Here is a 19,520-nt window from a genome sequence, read left to right as displayed (position 1 = left end):
GAGCAGGAATTTGAGATGGAAAATCAACATTGAGGCTTAATTTGGTTTTAACTGCAAGATAGTGCTGCCATCTACGACTTGAAACTGGAATAAGTGTGGTTTACTGAACAAAAATCTAAATTTATGATTTCCAACCTTTTATTCTGATTCAAAATAACTTCCAAATGTTTGTTTCATCATTTCACGTCATTTTAATGAAGAAAGTAAGTAGTTTGGTAAAGAATTACAGCTCAAATATCAAATTCCTTAACGCTAGAGGAGCATCTCTTAAAACCCCCTTTCAAAACCGCTGAAAACCTTTGGAATTCTGGAAAACTTCTTAAAATGCAGTAATCTATTTAAATAAATCGTAGAAGCATTGTTATTCACTTTTACACAGTAAATTTTAAAAAATAATCATGTTTTGACGTAGAATTACGTCTTACGGCAGGGGGTCAAATAGAAATTCGCGAACGGATCTCGCGTCACGAAAAACGCCTCTTTCAAAGACATCTTTTCCGTACATTATTTTGGGTCGGCTATGTGTTGGAACACCAATACCAATAAAGCGCAAATACATATTTGTGCTCCGAAAGTTATAAATATGCCTGCCGAGCACTAGCCAAGCTTCAGTCGTGTTAAAATTTTTAAATGCTAATGTCGGTCGTTGTTACTCTCTTTGCTTTAGCCACCCGACCCCGGTGAAAGCCAAGCAACCGAAACTCCCAATCTCGACAAGGTCTCTATGCAAACCAAATGAAAGGTGCTAAGAGGCACGAGCCAGTTTGTAGCCGCTGATCAAAAGAAAACACCCGATGAAGCTGGAATAGCATAGAAAGCGGCTGCTTTTCCTAACCAAAATAAAAGAGCCTTTCTCAGGACATTGCATTAACGACAAGAGTTTCAAAACAAACCTGTTTAAAAATATTTCATGTGCTTATTATAAAACTTATTCTAAATCAAATCTAACAACATTTGAATATTCGGATTCCAAATAGTCCAGATTTAAATAAAATTTGTAACTGATTTTTCTACATGAAAATTGTTATTTGGCTTTAGGTGAGAAAAATATTTATGATTTCAAAGGATATTAAAAAAAAACTGAACAGATTCAGTCAGCAGACCTTCGATAGTCTATAATTAACATAGAAAGATAAGGGAAAATGGTAGAAACAAAAAATCCCTTGTGACAGCGACAGCCCAAAATTCCTAAAAACGAGCAAAAACCCCCATCGTGTTCCACATAAATCCCGCGAAAAAAAAAATCGTGTTCCACAAGTTGGAAAGCTTTAAAAAGCCAGACACTGCTGCGCGCAAGCGTCGCGTTTTTCATTCGCAAGTGAAACGTCGTCACGTTCAGACGTGCTTTTGGATCGCTCTCTGCATATTCGCTCTCCTACGTGCTTTCTCACGAATAGTTCGCGCTCAGTATAGTTTTTGTTTTGAATAAAGTGTTGTTGGTTGTATTCCTGCTGGTGCTGCTGTCGAAATTTATTTTTCGGTCTTCATGGCGGAATCTATTCCGCCCTGGGGGCCCGTTCCTGGTCCTTCTCATAGGAACTCGAGGACCGTTCCCAGATGGATGGATCCAAACGACGTCCATGGTGAGGTTCGCTTCCTCGTTCTGAAAGCTGCCGCCAACTCCAAGCTGCCTCAAAACCCGTTTATCATCGCTAAATCGATTGACCAGATTGCCGGTCGTATCGATGGTGCCAGCCCAACCGATGGAGGAAAAACAGTTTTGCTGAAAGTCCGAAGCCAACAACAATTCGATAAGCTTCTACAACTGAAGAAACTTATCGATGACACTCCGGTCACAGTTGAGCCTCATCCCACCAAAAATACCTGCCAGTGTGTTGTTTCGTGCCGAGAAGTAGCGGAACTTGATGAATCCGATATTTGCCAAGCCCTGCAAGAACAACAAGTCGTCAAAGTCTACAGATTCACCAGGAAAGTCAACGAAAAAACCGTTCCCACCAACACAATGGTGCTCACATTCAAAGGCACCGTTCCCCCAACACATGTCTGGTTCGGTTACTTGCGTGTCCCCACGAGGCCCTATTACCCACGCCCAATGCAATGCTTCCTGTGCGGAAGGTTTGGCCATACCAAGGCTAAATGCCCAAACCCTCCTATCTGCCAAAACTGCGGAGAAAGTACAATCCATCCGGACTGCCCCAACCAGCCACACTGCATCAACTGCCAAGGTAATCACCCCACAAACAATCGTTCCTGTCCTGCTTACCAACAAGAACAGAGCGTGACTCGCATCCGTGTTGACATGGGAATCAGCCACTCCGAAGCCGTCAAGGTATTCCGTTCTCAACTCAACATCGTCACTCAATCCAAGGTGCAACAACGCTTAATCAACGACAACACTACTTCCATCGATCACAACCGGAAAATTATGGAGCTGGAAAAACAGATCACGGATCTAATCCAACAAAACATCGAACTGCAAACAAAAATCCGAGAAATTGAAAGTAAAAAGAACATCCCAAGCGACGATTCGGATACCACCTTGACTGATTCCAACAGTGAAGCATCCATGGACACTGCTGACAACTCCCAACCGCTCTGCTCTACCCCGAAGCGTGGCCGAGGTACCGAGTCCCCCGAAAACATCTCTCCAGTGAGGATAACCAAAAACAGGAGACCATCAAATCAATCTGACTCTGATTTCGAGATCCCCAGGTACGGTAACCAATCAACCAAATTGTCCAACCATCGGTAAGTCGATTTATTTCTTTCATTTCCACTACCCCTCTACTACGCAGATACTAGAACAATCTCCTCTCACTCTTCGCAATGGCTCCCAACATTCCTACACATAAAGCCACTACCAACCTGGCAATACAGTGGAACATTCTAGGTTTTAAATCCCGCCTATCTGATATTCAAATTCTCGTTGCTAAATTTTCTCCTATTATCTTAGCATTGCAAGAAACTTTTGTCCCAGACACTGCCATCAACCGAAATTCCATCAAAGGTTATCAGCTCATCACCCACAAAGATCCCCTCAATCCCTACAGTAGAGGCGTTGGTCTCGGTATCAAAAATGGTTTTCCTTTCTCACCAATTCCTATCCAATCCAACCTCAACACCATCTGCATTCGCCTACAGGCTCCAATAAAAATCTCAGTTGTTTCCCTCTATGCCTCACCATCCCTCCCCTTCCAAGACTTTGCCAAAGGCTTCGAAGAACTCATTCGTCAAATTCCACCCCCCATAATACTATTAGGTGACTTCAACGCTCATTCTACCGAATGGGGAGGTAAAACAATTGACCGTCGTGGTCGTTTCCTCGGGGATTTTACCCTAGCACAAAGCTTAACCATCCTGAACAACGGCTCCCACACTCGTATCTGTCCCAGCTCAGGAAACACTTCTGCTTTGGACCTTAGCATCTCCTCTTTGTCACTCGCATCTAAACTTAGCTGGAACGTTCTGGACGACAGTGGAGGAAGTGATCACCTTCCAATATTAGTAAAACTAGAGCACCCGACCCCTATAGCCGCCACCAGACCCCGATGGCGATACCAGGAAGCCGACTGGCTCGGCTATCAAAATCATGTCGATCATCTTCTTTCACTCTCTGTCCCAAACAACATCGACTCCTTCAACACGATTCTTCTCGAAGCCGGCACCAAATTTATTCCCCGAACTAATGGTACACCTGGTAAAACTGCTGTCCCTTGGTGGGGCCCTGAAGTCCGTGAAGCAATAAAATTAAGAAGAAAAGCCCTTCGAACACTAAGGCGTATCCCCAACGACGATCCACGAAAACAAAACGCCCTTGAGGTATTCAAAAATGCTAGATCTTCCGCCAGGGCAGCAGTCCGCACTGCCAAGACAAACGCATGGCAAACTTTTACTGAGGAAATCCATCCAAATACCCCCTCTAAAGTCCTCTGGAACAAAATCAAAGCTCTAAATGGAGAACCTAGGAAAAACCAATTTCACCTTCTTTTAAATAGACACTATACCAATGATCCATCTTCACTAGCCGACGCGTTTTCCTATCACTTTACCTCCACTACTTCTACCCTCAACAACAACAATCCAACCACCACCAATCGTCCCGTCCCACCACCCGTCGACTCACCTATCTCTACTATGCTCTCCACCCCGTACAATAACATTTACAATTCCGACTTTAGCCTTGAAGAACTCCATTCAGCTCTACGTAAAGTTAAGGGTTTGTCTTCCGGCCCCGATGACATTGGATACCCATTTCTCAAACACCTATCCCTCCTTGCCAAAACCACCTTCCTAGATATAATAAATAATATTTGGAGCGAAGGACACATTCCTGAGGAATGAAAAAAAGGGCTGGTCGTCCCTATCCCAAAACCACAAAAAGACCCCTGTGATCTTGACAGTTACCGCCCAATCACCCTTCTAGATTGTGCTGGAAAGATCATGGAAAGGATGGTCAACCATCGCTTAAACACAATCCTTGATCAAAATAACCTTTTAGACGACCGACAGTATGCTTTTCGCCCCGGCCGCTCCACAGACGACTATCTCTGCTTTCTGGAAAACATTCTTGACGACTCACTAAACCATCACCAACATATCGATCTTCTCTCCCTGGACCTGTCCAAAGCATTCGATCGTGTCAAAAGAGAAACAATCCTAATGTCTTTACAGCAATGGAACATTGGTGGTCGCATGTACCAGTACATCCACAGTTTTCTTTCGAACCGCACGATCCAGGTCATTGTCAATGCTACCTTATCCAACCCGAAACCTGTCTTCTCAGGTGTCCCACAGGGATCAGTGATCTCTCCAACTCTCTTCCTTATTGCCATTAATTCCATATTCCAAATCATTCCAAATAATATCAAAATCCTCGTCTATGCTGATGATATCCTTCTGATATCAACGTCTCCTTTTGCCCGTCTTACTCGTCAGAGATTACAATCAGCTTTAGACATTGTAGCAAATTGGGCACCGACAGTCGGATTTATTTTCTCCCCAGACAAATCCAAACTCCTCCACCTTGGTCCCAATAGAAAGAAACTCCAAAAACTCCCTCCGGTAAAATTTTTTGACCAAACCATTCCACTAGTCCACTCCACCCGTCTTCTTGGGGTTTGGATTGACGATCGCCTTTCATTTAGAGTTCATCTTGACCAAATTAGAAAAAACGCTACTAACAAAATCAACTTACTCCGCATCCTTAGCAAATCACCTAGTATGGCAAATCGAGATTCACTCTCACGGTTCTTACACGGATGGCTACTGCCGTCTACCCTCTACGGTATAGGCTTCGTAAGTCGAGCAGGTCCACTCCTATACGAAAAACTTGAACCGTTATACAATAACTCCATTAGAATCATAAGCTCTGCCTTCTGTACCAGCCCAATAACTTCATTAATGGCGGAAAGTGGTCAGGTTCCATTTAACTATCTGATTGCCAAACACTTGACTTGCAAGTCCTTGCGATGGCTTGCCATCGGCGGCAATAGTGATTCCCCTATGATACATCGCAATAACGTAATACTAAGCGATCTCATCAACACACCTATTCCCACTATCTCACAAAGAAGAAAAACGTCATTCAAATATTGGACTGAGGAAACTCCTCCCGTAGATCTCTCTTTGTCTAACAAGATTAAAGCCGGTCAACATCCACTAACCGTTTTGCCACATTTCCATACCCTAGTTGAAACAAAATACAACGATAGTCCCCATATCTACACCGACGGTTCTAAGACCATAGATGGCAAGGTAGGTTGTGGTATTCACGACACGATTAACAACAGATCTATTGCTCTACCACATCAGTGCTCGGTATTCAGCTCTGAAGCTTTCGCTCTGTTAGATGCACTCAAGAACACTCAGACTTCTAGCCCACCTATAATATTCTCCGACTCAGCGAGTGTTCTTAAAGCGGTCTCCGGGGGAAATATCAAACATCCCTGGATAACATGTATTTCGGAAGAAGCCTTGAAAAGAAAAGCAACCCTCGTCTGGATACCTGGCCATTCAGGTATTCCCGGTAACGTCGCCGCCGATCGCCTGGCTCTTTCCGGCACAGAAAAGACTCCATTATGCATTCCCATCCCACAACAAGATGCATATCGATACTTAAAAAGTCAACTGATTCTTGCTTGGGAGAGAAACTGGGTAGATAATCGAACCGCCAAACTGCGCGAAGTAAAAAACACGACACTTAACTGGATTGACCGTTCCAACCCTCAAGAAAGAATCGCTCTAACACGACTCCGAATCGGTCATACCAGATTAACCCATTCCTACCTCCTCGAAAAAGACAACCCACCCATGTGCCCTTCTTGCCATTGTATCATCTCTGTACGCCACCTCCTCATTGACTGTCTTATATACTCCCCTCAAAGAGCAGCATGCCAATTGGGCAATAGTATTCGCAAAGTGCTATCGAATTGTCCTTCTGAAGAGAAGAAACTCATCAACTTTCTCCAAAACACCGGTCTTCTCAAAGAAATATAACCCTTCACCCTTAATTTCCCCTCACCCTTTTCCCTTCCTAATCCTCCAAAAAAAAAAAAAAAAAAAAAAAAAAAAAAAAAAAAAAAAAAAAAAAAAAAAAAAAAACCAAAAAAAAAAAAACCAAAAAAAAAAAACCAAAAAAAAAAAACAAAAAAAAAAAAAAAACAATACAACAAAAAAAAAATAAATCACAAAAAAAAAAAACACAAAAAAAACAAGAAAAAAAAAAAGAAAGAAGAAAACTACACACACACACACAGAAACATAAGGATTGGAACCAACTACTAGATTATACCTATCTCTTGTTACTCATATATCCGGACATATATCCGTCCTTCGAATTTGTTTCCTAGCCTATCCGGACCTGTGTGCCGTTCGAACAATTTGTCTCTGTTATATCCGGACTTGACTGCCATCAGGACTACCTGTTTACTCTAAAACCGGACTTAAGTACCGTAAGAGAAATCAGGCTTGGTATATCTGGACTTGGCTTCCGTTAAAATAAATTGTTCACTTATCAGCCGGACTTGTGTGCCGTACTTGGAAACATTTCGATAATGCTTAAGATCAAGAAATATAGGAAAAGGGAAGAATGCCACAGTGTGGTAAATTCCTGGAAAAAAAAAAAAAAAAAAAGCGCAAGCGTCATTCGTTTGTTGGGCATTCTCCCGTGTGGTCACAGTAAGTGACGATGTCTTTGACGTTCGACCAAGCAGCAAAACATCATCCGAAAGCTTTGAGTCAGAGCCTCCAACTCGGAGGGGTATTGTCGAGGGAACTCTCGAAGGGAAGATGGAGGCTTTGGTTTCACTAAATTATGGATTATCAATTTTGCCGCGGTGTAAGTGTGCCCAAAGCTGGTAAGAACGGTCTTTTCTTTCTCGTTCTCTTACTCATAATTTATGTTGGATGTGAAAAATAAGTTCCACGAAGAGATATCAGCGCTTGCTGCGATCACACGGGAGGACGCCAACCGAATGAATGAAGCTCGCGCGCTGTTATTGCTGCTTCCTGCTTGTCGAACACGATGGCTATGTTGGTTTTTCGCAGTGTTTTTCCGTTTCTTTCAATTTCTTCTTCTCTACTGTGTTAAGTTGAAAATAAAGGTGTTCAAAACACTGAAATTAGTGATCAAACTTGAATATTACAACTTGACATGACAAAAAGGCAAATGATCAGAAAAGAACTTTTTCTTCTTTTCTCCTGGGATTTAAGAATAAAAATTTCTACAGGTAAAAAAATACCGGGGCGGACAGTATGGAACTAAAATGATTCAAATGACTACACAATACAATCGTAATTCTACGATCACGGTCGTGTTAAAACAACCTCTTTAACTTTTTGTTGAAAAACTCAAGTGGTACTATTCTTATTTTGCACCCCTTTTTTCACATTTTTGGTCCTCAACGCCAATTGCTACGTCCAAAAAAAGTAAACTTATGCTTGATTTATCCGTAAAGCCATTCAGGACAAACTGTAGAAAATTTTGTTCGTGATTTCAATCATACATAATTTATCAAGCAAAACACATAGTGGTACTATTCTTATTTCGCTCACAGTATATATAAGACTGGTCCATTACAATAAAAATCTTTTTTACAAAGTGGCACCCCTAAAATTGGTGTCGTTTGGTGAAAAAATTACTTTCTGAAAGTGTCTGCTCAATTTCTCGGCCAAATGTATTAAAAACCATCTTCCTTTCATTCTTTATGTTCTCAAATATGCCTACAATAATAATGATAAATAGTTCAAAATTGCAGAATTTATAGTTCCAACAATGAGGAGATATAGGCTTATCAATGTAGAACAGGCTTTTCCACTATAGTTAATTTTTTACAAAAGTGTATTTTTCTGCTCTTCTATTAGATCAAATTTTATAAATATTATAGTAAAATATCTATTTGTTACAACCAACAAATTTCTGTTTTTAATTTTTTATATGTTGACTTAAATTTATTTTAGAGCGATTCAGTTTCGTGTGGTCACAACGCACCTTTTTTTTTTTAAACACGGTTTGGCAAAGCGTTGCTACGTCACGCAATTTAATAATCAGCCACATGAAACAAATCAAAGTATAATCTAAAAATCAATGCTTAATTACTCAAAATGTTTAAAAACTCAACAAATAATGTGATTTTGTGATGAAATCGATCCATTTATTCCCAAAAAATGATAAGGGGAACTGAATCTTAAAGGCTCATATAGGCAGATAAGGTTTGCAACACTGCGCACATCAATTTAATTCGAATTTTTACTATGCGATCATGTGAATATTATTTGAAAAAAAAAACTAATACTAAGAAATATATATTCGTAAAAGTGTTGAAATGTGTTGCTGAATCTTTTCAATCTCCAATTGCAAAGTAAAGGTAAATTCAATGATAATTTCTAAATCCTTCGATCTTTCAAAAGTTAGTAAATGGACATTAGAATGCCTAAATCAGCCAGCTTATGAAAATCTTATAAGTAGCACAATGTCCAGTGCCAAATTTGGGGATTGGACCATGGAAATAGATGGCACAATGAGCCTAAAATGTGTATGGAATTATCAGAAATTTTGTTTGGAAGGTACATGTAAACCCAATTTTACACCAATTTCTGGATTCCCTGTCATCTGATTTGTTTTCATTATAGTCATTCATGAAACTTTCGTTATGAAAAATAGATTATTCCAAGGTCGAAATCGATCGGTAGAAATGGGGATAAGGGTTATGGTAAAAAAGGAGTTTCAAAAATTAGCTTCTGATGGGTCAAATACAAAAAATACGTGAATGATCATTAATCGACGCTAATATATCCGTTTTTTAGCTTTATAACTGTTTTATGATATCTTTAAACGATATGCGTCCCTCAGATGAAATATTGTCATAATAAAAACTTTAAAACACTCAAATAAAAAAACGGTTGATTAAGACCAACATTATTGGTGAAAAACTGTTTATTTTTTGTTCATCCCGAACAAAATTCACGTAATTGTATACAAACTTCAGGTTTGTTGCGTAACACCTTTCCGTAGTATAATCTGGCCCTTATTTTACATGGGACCCTGTGTTAAATTGTACCTTCATATTTCAATTTTGTAATCCAGTTAAAAGTCTATTCATGGGATTTAATGTGAAAACGGGGAGTTTCAATTAAGGACAGTTTTTTAAAATAGCTTTATGAGAAATTTATCTTCCATTAAGGTCTTATGAATTTCCTTGAAAGAAATAGTTAATTTATAAAATTCATCATGTTTAAAGTTTTTTGAATTTTATTGCATTTATTTCATGCATACTTTGTTATTTTGTTCGAACATAATGCCAGCAGTAATAGTATTGGACTTTTTTCTCCCCATTAACGAGAAGTAAAACGTTGAAAATTCATACGTTATTGAAAAAGTATCGGAAATAACTAGTTCCCTAGCAGCTCGAATCATCCGGTTTTGTGGGCCGTTAGTGCCGCTTGGGGCAAGCCAAGGTGATTAGGCCGATTTATAACCGAACAACCAAGGAATTCACGTGGTGCGAAACATCCGACTCCCGACTGGTCATGGTTCCCTTGAAGTAAGGCCGTTGGACTTGCGGCTCCCACGAGTGGGCAGCGAAAAAGACCTTCCCGAATCCAATCCGAGAACGAAGTGTGTGTACGATCCATCCGAACCGAATTCAACTCGAGGACAAGGCAGGTGCAGGGTCAAAGTTGAAGGTAATCGTTGCAATCGTAAGTAAGCGTTCCATTTCCTATTTCCCTGTTTTTCTTTTTTCTTTGTTTCCCGCTTTATCAATTGGTGTTAATTTTTTGATTGCGAGCTGGCGGATATTTTCGCCGGTTGGCCTAGTATGGATGTTGAAGGGAAGGAGCTTGAAGATGTTGTTTTTTCAGCTCCTTCATCAGCTGCAGCCAGCGATGAAGAAGTTCCGGATCTTCCTGAATCTTCCGACTCTGTCAACGGTTGCTTCATCCCGGTGAAAAGCCGGAAAAGAAACCGTAATGATAGGAATGCTCGTTCACCATTGCTTTTTGCAGGACCACAGCTTGTAGAAAAAGGTGCCTCACAAGTATCTATTTCTACAGGAGTTATCCAAAAGCGGGTAAAAACCTTATGGGTCCTTTAGGTCAAACATCGTCCAAAGAAAATCTTCTTCCGTCTGTAGAACGCAGCAACAATATAACCCCGCGCATTCGTCAGTATCCTCTTGGCGAGGATAATAAATATGTTGTTTACTTTCGTCCGAAAGCAGGAAACACGCTGAACCGTATACAAATAGCTAAAGACTTAGATAAACGTCACACGGGTATAGAAACAATTCGCCGAATTCATAACAACAAAATAGTCGTCGTCGTTAACAATGCCAAGAGTGCAAACAGCATTGTTATGGACATTTTGTTTACATCCTTTTACCGTGTATGGATCCCTGCTCATATAGTTGAAATTGACGGAGTAGTGACAGAAGATTCCCTTAGCATCGAAGATCTTTCGGGTGTTAAGGGATTCTTTCGAAAACCAGGGCTTCCATCTATTGATATTATTGAATGCCGTCAATTGCAAACAGTAAATGGGGGAGGGGAAGAAAGAACCTTTACACCTTCATCATCATTCCGCTTGACCTTCAAAGGTTCAGCTCTGCCAGATTTCATTATGGTCGGAAAATTACGCTTACCAGTGCGTTTGTTTCGTCCAAAAGTAATGAGCTGCTCAAATTGTCAACAGCTAGGACATACAGCGAGCCATTGTAATAATAAAACCAAATGCTCCAAGTGCGGTGATCTTCATAAGGAAGAACAATGCGATAAATTAACCGAAAAGTGTCTTCACTGTGAAGGAAATCAGCATGTTCTGGTGCAATGTCCCAAATATTTAGAACGATCCTCTAAGCTTAGACAAAGTTTGATGAAACGTTCCAAGCGATCGTTTGCAGATATTGTAAAAGCCGCAGAGCAAAACCGGTACGAGATTTTAACCGATGATTCAGACGAGGAGGTAGATAGCGCTGACTCAGTAGAGGACAACTTCATTTTGCAGGAAAGGAAACGAACTCCGAAGAGGAAAAAATTACCTCTAAATGTGGTTTCCAAAAAGATTACTCGAAATGTTGAAAATAAGACCAACAGACTTCCATCTAACCAACCAATTCCTCCAACTAACAACCATCCCCGCTACAACAAAGAATTTCCCACTCCTGATTTTCCTTCTCCAAAGTTTCAAAAAACCTCGTCAAAATTTTCTCAATCAATCCCTTGTATCCCTAATCCAATACCCCTCGAAGAATCTCCAAATTCTCCAGAGCTCATAACTCTTTCGTCTTTGATCGAATTGATATCGCAATTTTTTGACCTTCCAGATTCTATAACAAGAATTATCAAACACCTGTTCCCTTTAGTGCAAACATTGTGCACGTGTATCACTTCAAAGTGGCCACTTTTGAGCGAGATAATTGATTTCAATGCATAATCATAGACATCTTATACCGGGAATAAAAATTCTTCAATGGAATTGCAGGAGTTTTATGCCTCGTTGCAACTCATTCCAATATCTCATTACAAACCTTGACTGCGACGCATTTGCTCTCTCAGAAACATGGCTTTCTCATGAGACAAATGTGAACATTCGAGGGTTTAACATCGTTAGGTTTGATAGAGCGGATTCATACGGAGGTGTATTGATTGGTTTAAAAACTCAACATACCTTTTATAGAGTTCAGGTTCCAACTTTTTCCGGTTTAGAAGTTGTTGCGTGTCAAGTGAAAATCAGAGGTGAAGATTTCTGCATAGCTTCCGTTTACATTAGTCCCAGTGCAAGCATTACTAAAAGACAGTTTTCTGATGTTGTTGAATCACTGCCCGAACCAAGACTTCTTCTTGGGGATTTTAATTCTCATGGCACAGAGTGGGGAGAATCAGAGGATGATGCTAGAGCTTATCTAATATATGATATATGCGACACTTATCGTATGACAATCTTGAACACTGGTGAGATAACGAGAGTACCGAAACCTCCTAATAGAGCTAGTCGAATAGATCTTTCTCTCTGCTCGACTTCTTTAGCTCTGGATTGTACCTGGGAAGTTTTACAAGATCCTCATGGTAGTGACCATCTACCAATTCTGGTCATAGTCCATAAACAAACTCAACGGGACAGTCCAATTGAGACAGCGTATGATCTAACACGTAACATCGATTGGAAGAAATACATGGAATTAATTTCGGAGCGATTGAATGGATTAGGAGAGATGTTGCCGTTCGATGAGTATACTTTCCTTGCATCTTCCATTTATGAAAGCGCAGTTCAAGCTCAATCAAAACCAATTCTTTCCACTGTTAAGAAAAGACCATCTGCACCTTGGTGGGATACTGAGTGTACCGATGTTTACAAATCCAAAACCGAAGCTTTTAGGATTTTCCGGAAGCATGGTTCCATAGTTGATTTCAATCGTTATCAAGCTCTCGAACGTAGACTCAAACGAGTGTGTTCTCATAAAAAACAGAGTTATTGGAGACATTTTGTTGAAGGTTTGACGACAGATACAGCAATGAGCACGCTTTGGAGAACGGCAAGGAACTTACGGAATCATGTTCCACCTTCAAATAATGTAGATGAGCATTCGGAGAGGTGGGTCCATCACTTTGTTAAAAAGGTTTGCCCAGACTCAGTCCAACCGAGCATGAAATTGTTTGATTCAGTTGATGATGTAGGATATCCAGAGTTTTCCATTATTGAATTTTCTGTAGCATTGCTCTCGTGCAATAATAGTTCTCCTGGACTTGATGGTATTAAATTCAGTTTACTAAAAAACTTGCCAGATATTGCCAAGAGACGCTTATTGAAATTATTTAACAAGCTTCTAGAACAAAACCTCGTTCCAACGGAATGGAGGCAAGTAAAAATGATCGCGATCCAGAAACCTGGTAAACCTGCTTCGGATCACAACTCCTACCGACCAATATCAATGCTCTCTTGTTTAAGGAAGCTTATGGAGAAAATGATCTTGAATAGATTAAATGCCTGGGCTGAAAACAATAATCTCCTTTCACCCACCCAATTTGGGTTTCGTAGAGGTAAAGGTACTCTAGATTGTCTAGGTTCATTGACAACAGAGGCACAGATAGCATTCGAAAGCAAAAAAGAAATGACATCGGTTTTCTTGGATATCAAAGGGGCATTTGACAATGTTGCAATTTCTGTTCTTTCTGAGAAGCTGAATCGATGTGGTCTCTCTCCAAGACTCAACAACTTTCTAACTAATTTACTCTCGGAAAAGTGTATGCACTTTAACTATGGATCATCAAATATAAGCCGAACTAGTTACATGGGCGTTCCACAGGGTTCATGCCTTAGCCCCTTCCTCTACAATATCTACATCAGTAATATCGACGATTGCCTCAAAGGATCTTGTAAATTATTGCAGCTAGCTGACGATGCTGTTGTTTCAATAATCGGATCAAGTAATATGCAGACGCCCCTTCAAGACACTCTGGATTGTCTATCTGCTTGGGCATTGCAACTGGGCATAGAATTCTCCGCAGAAAAAACCAAACTAGTAGTTTTTTCTCGGAAACATAAACCATCTTCACTTAATCTTTCTCTGTTGGGCGAGGTTGTGACTCAAGCTTTCACTCACAAATATCTGGGAGTGTACTTCGACTCTAAATGCAAATGGAGAACACATGTTGATTATTTGAAACAGAAATGTCAACCGAGAATAAACTTCTTAAGAACTATAACTGGGACATGGTGGGGAGCTCATCCAGAATCATTGATTCGTTTGTTCAAAACCACTGTGTTGTCAGTTATAGAATATGGTAGTTTTTGCTTTAAGGATACTGCTGAAACGCATTTAACTAAACTGGAGAGGATTCAATATAGATGTCTACGTGTGTCTCTTGGTAGTATGCATTCAACGCATGTGAAAAGTTTGGAAATTTTGGCAGGAGTACTTCCTGTGAAATGTCGATTCCTCGAGCTTTCATTAAGGTTTCTGATTCGTTCAAGAGTAAAACACATTTCAATCATCGACAACTTCGAAAAATTGCTTAGGTTAAAACAGCAAACAAGATTTATGAGAGTGTATGATCGATTTTTGTTATTAAACGTATCACCACTCGATTTTCCTGATCGCATTGATGCCATTGCCACGAATAGAGACCACGTTTCATTTGATCTTTCAATGAAGAATGAAATAAGGGATATTCCTGATCCAATGAAACCATTAGTCGTACCCGGTCTGTTTAGTAATAAATACAGTCACATCGATCCACGATTCATGTTCTATACTGATGGCTCAAGTATAGACGGAGGCATCGGATTCGGTATAGTGAGTGCCAGGTGCAATGAATTCCACAAACTTGCAGAACCAGCTTCAGTATATGTTGCAGAGTTAGCTGCAATCAATAGAGCTCTGGAACTTATGGAAGAAATGCCTGTGAATCACTTTTTTATTTTCACAGACAGTCTCAGTTCAATCGAATCCATCAAGAACATCAATTTTAAGAATCGTCAAGCGTATTTTGTTTTAGAAATATGGAAAAGACTGACTACACTAGGTTTAAAGCTATTCAAGATCACGCTAGTATGGGTTCCTGCGCATTGTTCAATTCCTGGGAACGAACTTGCCGATGAGATGGCGAAAAAAGGAGCAATAAATGGTACCATTTCTGGACGTTTAATCGCATATCATGAGTATTTTCCAATTGCTCATCAAATGGCTATGAGGGAATGGCAGAGTTCATGGGACGAAAGCGTAAAAGGAAGGTTTCTTTACTCAATTCACCCTAAAGTAAAAACGGGAGCTTGGTTCAAGGGACTTAATTTAACTAGAGATTTTATACGTGTTATGTCTCGGATTAAGTCAAACCATTACAGATCCAATGCGCACCATTTCCGTATCAATTTGTCAGACACAAACATTTGCGGTTGTGGAAACTCTTATGATGACATCGACCATGTCGTATGGGTGTGCCCGCAGCATGTAGATACTAGAATGAAGTTTTTAGCTGCCCTCCAACATAACGGTAAAATAGCTGAAACTCCAATTCGGGATATTTTGGCCCGACAGGACCTTGAGTTTATGAAGCTGCTGTATGATTTTTTAAAGTCAAGCAACATTCAATTGTGATGAGCATTTCCAAGGCATTAAGGTCGCTGATTCAAGATTATTCATAAACAATGTCTTCTTCTCCAGAACAACAGCATCTATATTATCAAAAAGTTAATTCCTATTGATTCAACCTTTTCTCAAACTTTCCTACTTCTATACTATCTTGTTTGCTTGCGGTTGTACGATTGCTGAAGCTTTGATCTACGAGTTTCGACGATGGTTCCCCACTACAAAACATCACCCGATCGAGGATAACTTTCCATGGCAAGATGGATGCAGACTCAACCCAACCGTTTACCAGAAAAAGGGTTCCCGTCTGTGAAACATAAAACACAACTCGGCTCCTTAGGCTTCAAAGCAAATGAGCCTTCGAATGAAAAATAAATGTTTATATTAAAAAAAAAAAATAATAGTATTCGAGCGTATTTTTTTTATTCCAATATAGAAGAACTTGATCTGTTTGCAAGATTTTTATTCAAACTACAGATAACTACCTGCAAGATTTTTATTCCAATCACAGAAAACTACCTAATGTATAATTCACAAATATTCATTTAAAAAATCGATTAGGATTTCATGTTTATGATTGTTTGTTTATCCTCGAATAAAAAATGTTCAACAAGCCGAATTTAATATTTATTTATACGAGACGTTTTATAATAACCACGATTAAACCAAAAAAAATATGATTCTTAATTTCGTTGAAAAATTAATGAAATCGTTTATTGAGGCACATTGTTATATACAAGCACATTGCATTGAATTCCTCTCAAAAAGTTTGAAGAAATCTTCAATTTTCGACAGTAAATATGTGGTGTTTAAAGGAATAATGAACTGAAAAGCAGTAGATTTTTTGTGACGTTACAACACTTAAAAATAGATACCTTTATCACCGATTTTAAAGTGTAAACTAGCTGTAATTATTCCTAATCTAATATCATGCTGAAAATGGCTTTTTACCATCATGAAATAAAATTAATTTTGGACACCCACGGTTCAAAGATCGCGAAATCGTTAAAAATGCTCAAACGTTTCCGTGAAGTACAATCTATCGATCGGCAGGTTCAAGAAACAAGAGAGATCAATAGTGGGAAAGATCACATGCGGGATATACATGGTGTTTCGATAGAAGGTCCAGCAGTTGATCGGCAGAGCTCGATTGCTCTTGTTCGCCGATTTCATCATGTTCACCGTGGTGAAATTGGCTAACGCGCCGTTGTATTGAAGCAGAGATAGCAGGTTCAATTCTTGTCGGTGAGCCGTTGTATCTTTTTCGAAAAATTCATGATATTTACGGCTAATGTTCTTTTGTTCTTTGACACCTCATGTTTCTCTAATTCTTTCCATCACCTACGAAAATATGATTTTTTAGGTACGAAGACGTACCAAGCGATTTCATAACATCAGTACATCGCCAAGAAATTCAATATCGACCGGTGCATCGTCAGAAGGACTCGTCTGCGCCACGGAATACGATCTTATCGGGCCAGTAAGCAACCAAACCGGACATTGAAGAAGAATGTAGAAGCCAAAGAACGGGCCTGGAAGTTATACAACAAGGTTCTAACGAAGTACGACGGATGTGAAGATGGATTTTGGACGGCTTTCTGGCCAAACATTTTACAAAGCCACTGGGTGGGGTGATGTCCCCGCCAAGTTCAAATTCGTTTTTGCCGATAAGTTAGCAAGAAGTTTTCGATCTGGCAAGTTTTCTGCAGTTGCGGACGAAAAACCCCTGTTTTTTGACAAACAAGATCATGGACTCCAAGATGTACAAGAAGGAGTGCCTGAAAAACGTATTCTTCCGTACATTACATAGATCTCACAAAGGACCAGTAAAGTTTTCGCCAGATTTGGCAAGCTGGCACTACAGCAAAGAGGTACTACAGTGGTATCGAGACAACGGGGTGGATTTTGTCGAAAAGGACATCAACCAACCAAACTGTCCTCAATTCCACTCTGTCGAAAAACATTTTTGCAATTGTCAAGCAGAAAATGAAGAAGAATGGTAGGACGACTCGGGATGCAACAGAGATGAAGAGATTGTGAAAAAAAAGCCGCTGCGGTCAGCGAATAGGGTGTCCAAACAATGATGAGTGGTACTCGACGGAAAGCACTAAATTTCATCAGAACAACACCGGAATTTTTTTTTAATTTTTTCTTTGAAGTGCAGTTAAAACCCTACATTTTGAGTACAAACATTTTTATTTCGTTTACATAGCTCCGAGATAGACTCTTTTTAATGCGACCAGATTTTGAATGATCCATGCTTTATAACAATCACAGGTGATTTTTTCTTTTAATAAGTTCCATAGCTCCTTCACTGGTTCTTGAAGAGCAAAAGTCTTTTCTAAAGTAAGTTATATCAATCATTTGAAGAAATCTTAGTTTATCGGAATAGCTTATTTTGGTATTTGACAAATGGTTGAATTTTTGGTATAAAACCATCAGTTTTAATAACTGTTTACACTGATTCCTCTGAAAAAAATGGACTATCTCTACATACTCCCCTTACACAATCAGAAACCCGGCTACCGGTTGCTCCGGATTTCTCCGGTTGCCTGCTGCTGTCCGAGAATCTCTTTGGGGTGACTCTAATGCAGTTGGACGGATGCTGGAAAAGTCTCTCATTCTCTGGGTTGTCCGATTTTCCTGCTGCTTCTGCCGCTGCTTGTCCAGAGGAGTGTATTATATGCATAGATAAGACGATGTCGACGACGACGACGACGAACGATGAAAAAACATACTGAAAGGCGAGTCAAAAAGAAGACGTGTTTGCTAATAGATCATTCAAGGAGGAACTGTTTGCGATGCCCCCGAAAGGTGTGGGTGGATGGGCGTCAAAAAGCTGAAAGGAAGGGGGGGGGGGGGTCCCATTTCGTTGGAATGTGCATCTCAGCCCACAGAGTTGTGTAACCATTCAGTAGTGAAACAAAAGGAGATAGTTCTGCTGCTGAAGAGAAGACAGACTGAAGGAGCGGAAAAATGAAAAATTCTCATGTACCACAACCGGACATGGTGTCTCAGCATGTTTTCGTCAAATTGAAAGCTTTCGGGTGCTGGACAGTTGGCTGAAATTTGAATTCGAAATGTTTTAATGAGCTTGGCTAAGTGGAAATCGTTCGGTTTATCCAATACTGCTGAGACCAGACTGTGCATTAGGCGTCCTCTATAAGATTAACATTCAAATTCCATGTAAAATCCCGAACAAAAAAGGGTCAAAACCAAACTAAATCAATCTAAAATGCAGCCCCGCCATATTTCAATCTAATTTTCTCGGACATCGAAAATGGAAATCGACCGAATCGATTTCATTAACTAGGACTGAAATTTGTTTTCGAATTACTTCAATCACTCGAAATGGCATATTACATCCGACACATCAAAACGTGCGCGATTGTCCTATCGTTAACGTTCCCGATTTACCTTCCCACCATATCAAAAAGAGGACGGTGAGCTGCCAAATTGGATGACATCAAATTCATACTCACATACACCTACACACACAAAAATCCCATTCCGCCCCCTGTCCCCAACATAAAAGCTCAACATAAAAAGCAGCAAATTGGATGTGATATCGGCATCTCGTTGATGCATTCGGCGCGAAATATGTTTGCGATATTTTGTAGGCCTCTACGTAGGCCGACATTTTCGTTGGTGCCGGAATTTACTAGCTACATACCTTTCCTGGGGCCTCTCTCACCTGCAAATTTTCCTATGCTGTGACGAAGCCAAAAGCGCCTGTCCTCCAATGATGCCGAAGCTCAAATCAGCAACCAATCAGTCGATCCCGCAATGTTGTTGTTGTTTTGTGCTCATATTTATTCACCTTTTTAGGGGTTACCAGAAGATTTTTCTTCATAAGTTATAACTCGAAAATGCTAAGTTTCCCTAGATTTTTAAACTCGAAAAGTGGTTATTATGTAGGTAGCGGAAAACGGGGTAAGATTGATCACTTTCTTCAATATTTTAAGATTGTTTGTTTTT

At 39.9% G+C, this 19,520-nt stretch overlaps 2 protein-coding genes across 2 annotated transcripts; both read left to right on the top strand.

The window, feature by feature from the left end:
* Positions 1-1,486: 1,486 nt before the first annotated feature.
* On the top strand, positions 1,487-2,713 carry LOC129741583 (uncharacterized). The gene has a single exon (XM_055733320.1). The coding sequence runs from the start codon at positions 1,487-1,489 to the stop codon at positions 2,711-2,713; it is 1,227 nt and encodes a 408-aa protein (XP_055589295.1).
* Positions 2,714-2,787: 74 nt separating this feature from the next.
* On the top strand, positions 2,788-4,302 carry LOC129741582 (uncharacterized). The gene has a single exon (XM_055733319.1). It carries the CDS (start codon positions 2,788-2,790, stop codon positions 4,300-4,302), a length of 1,515 nt encoding a protein of 504 aa, XP_055589294.1.
* The last annotated feature ends 15,218 nt before the right edge of the window (positions 4,303-19,520 follow it).

The sequence above is a fragment of the Uranotaenia lowii genome, chromosome 2 (genome assembly GCF_029784155.1).
Source record: "Uranotaenia lowii strain MFRU-FL chromosome 2, ASM2978415v1, whole genome shotgun sequence".
Taxonomy (NCBI): domain Eukaryota; kingdom Metazoa; phylum Arthropoda; class Insecta; order Diptera; family Culicidae; genus Uranotaenia; species Uranotaenia lowii.
The sequence above is the reverse complement of the archived record's forward strand: the minus strand, read 5'-3'. Positions and strand labels throughout refer to the sequence as shown.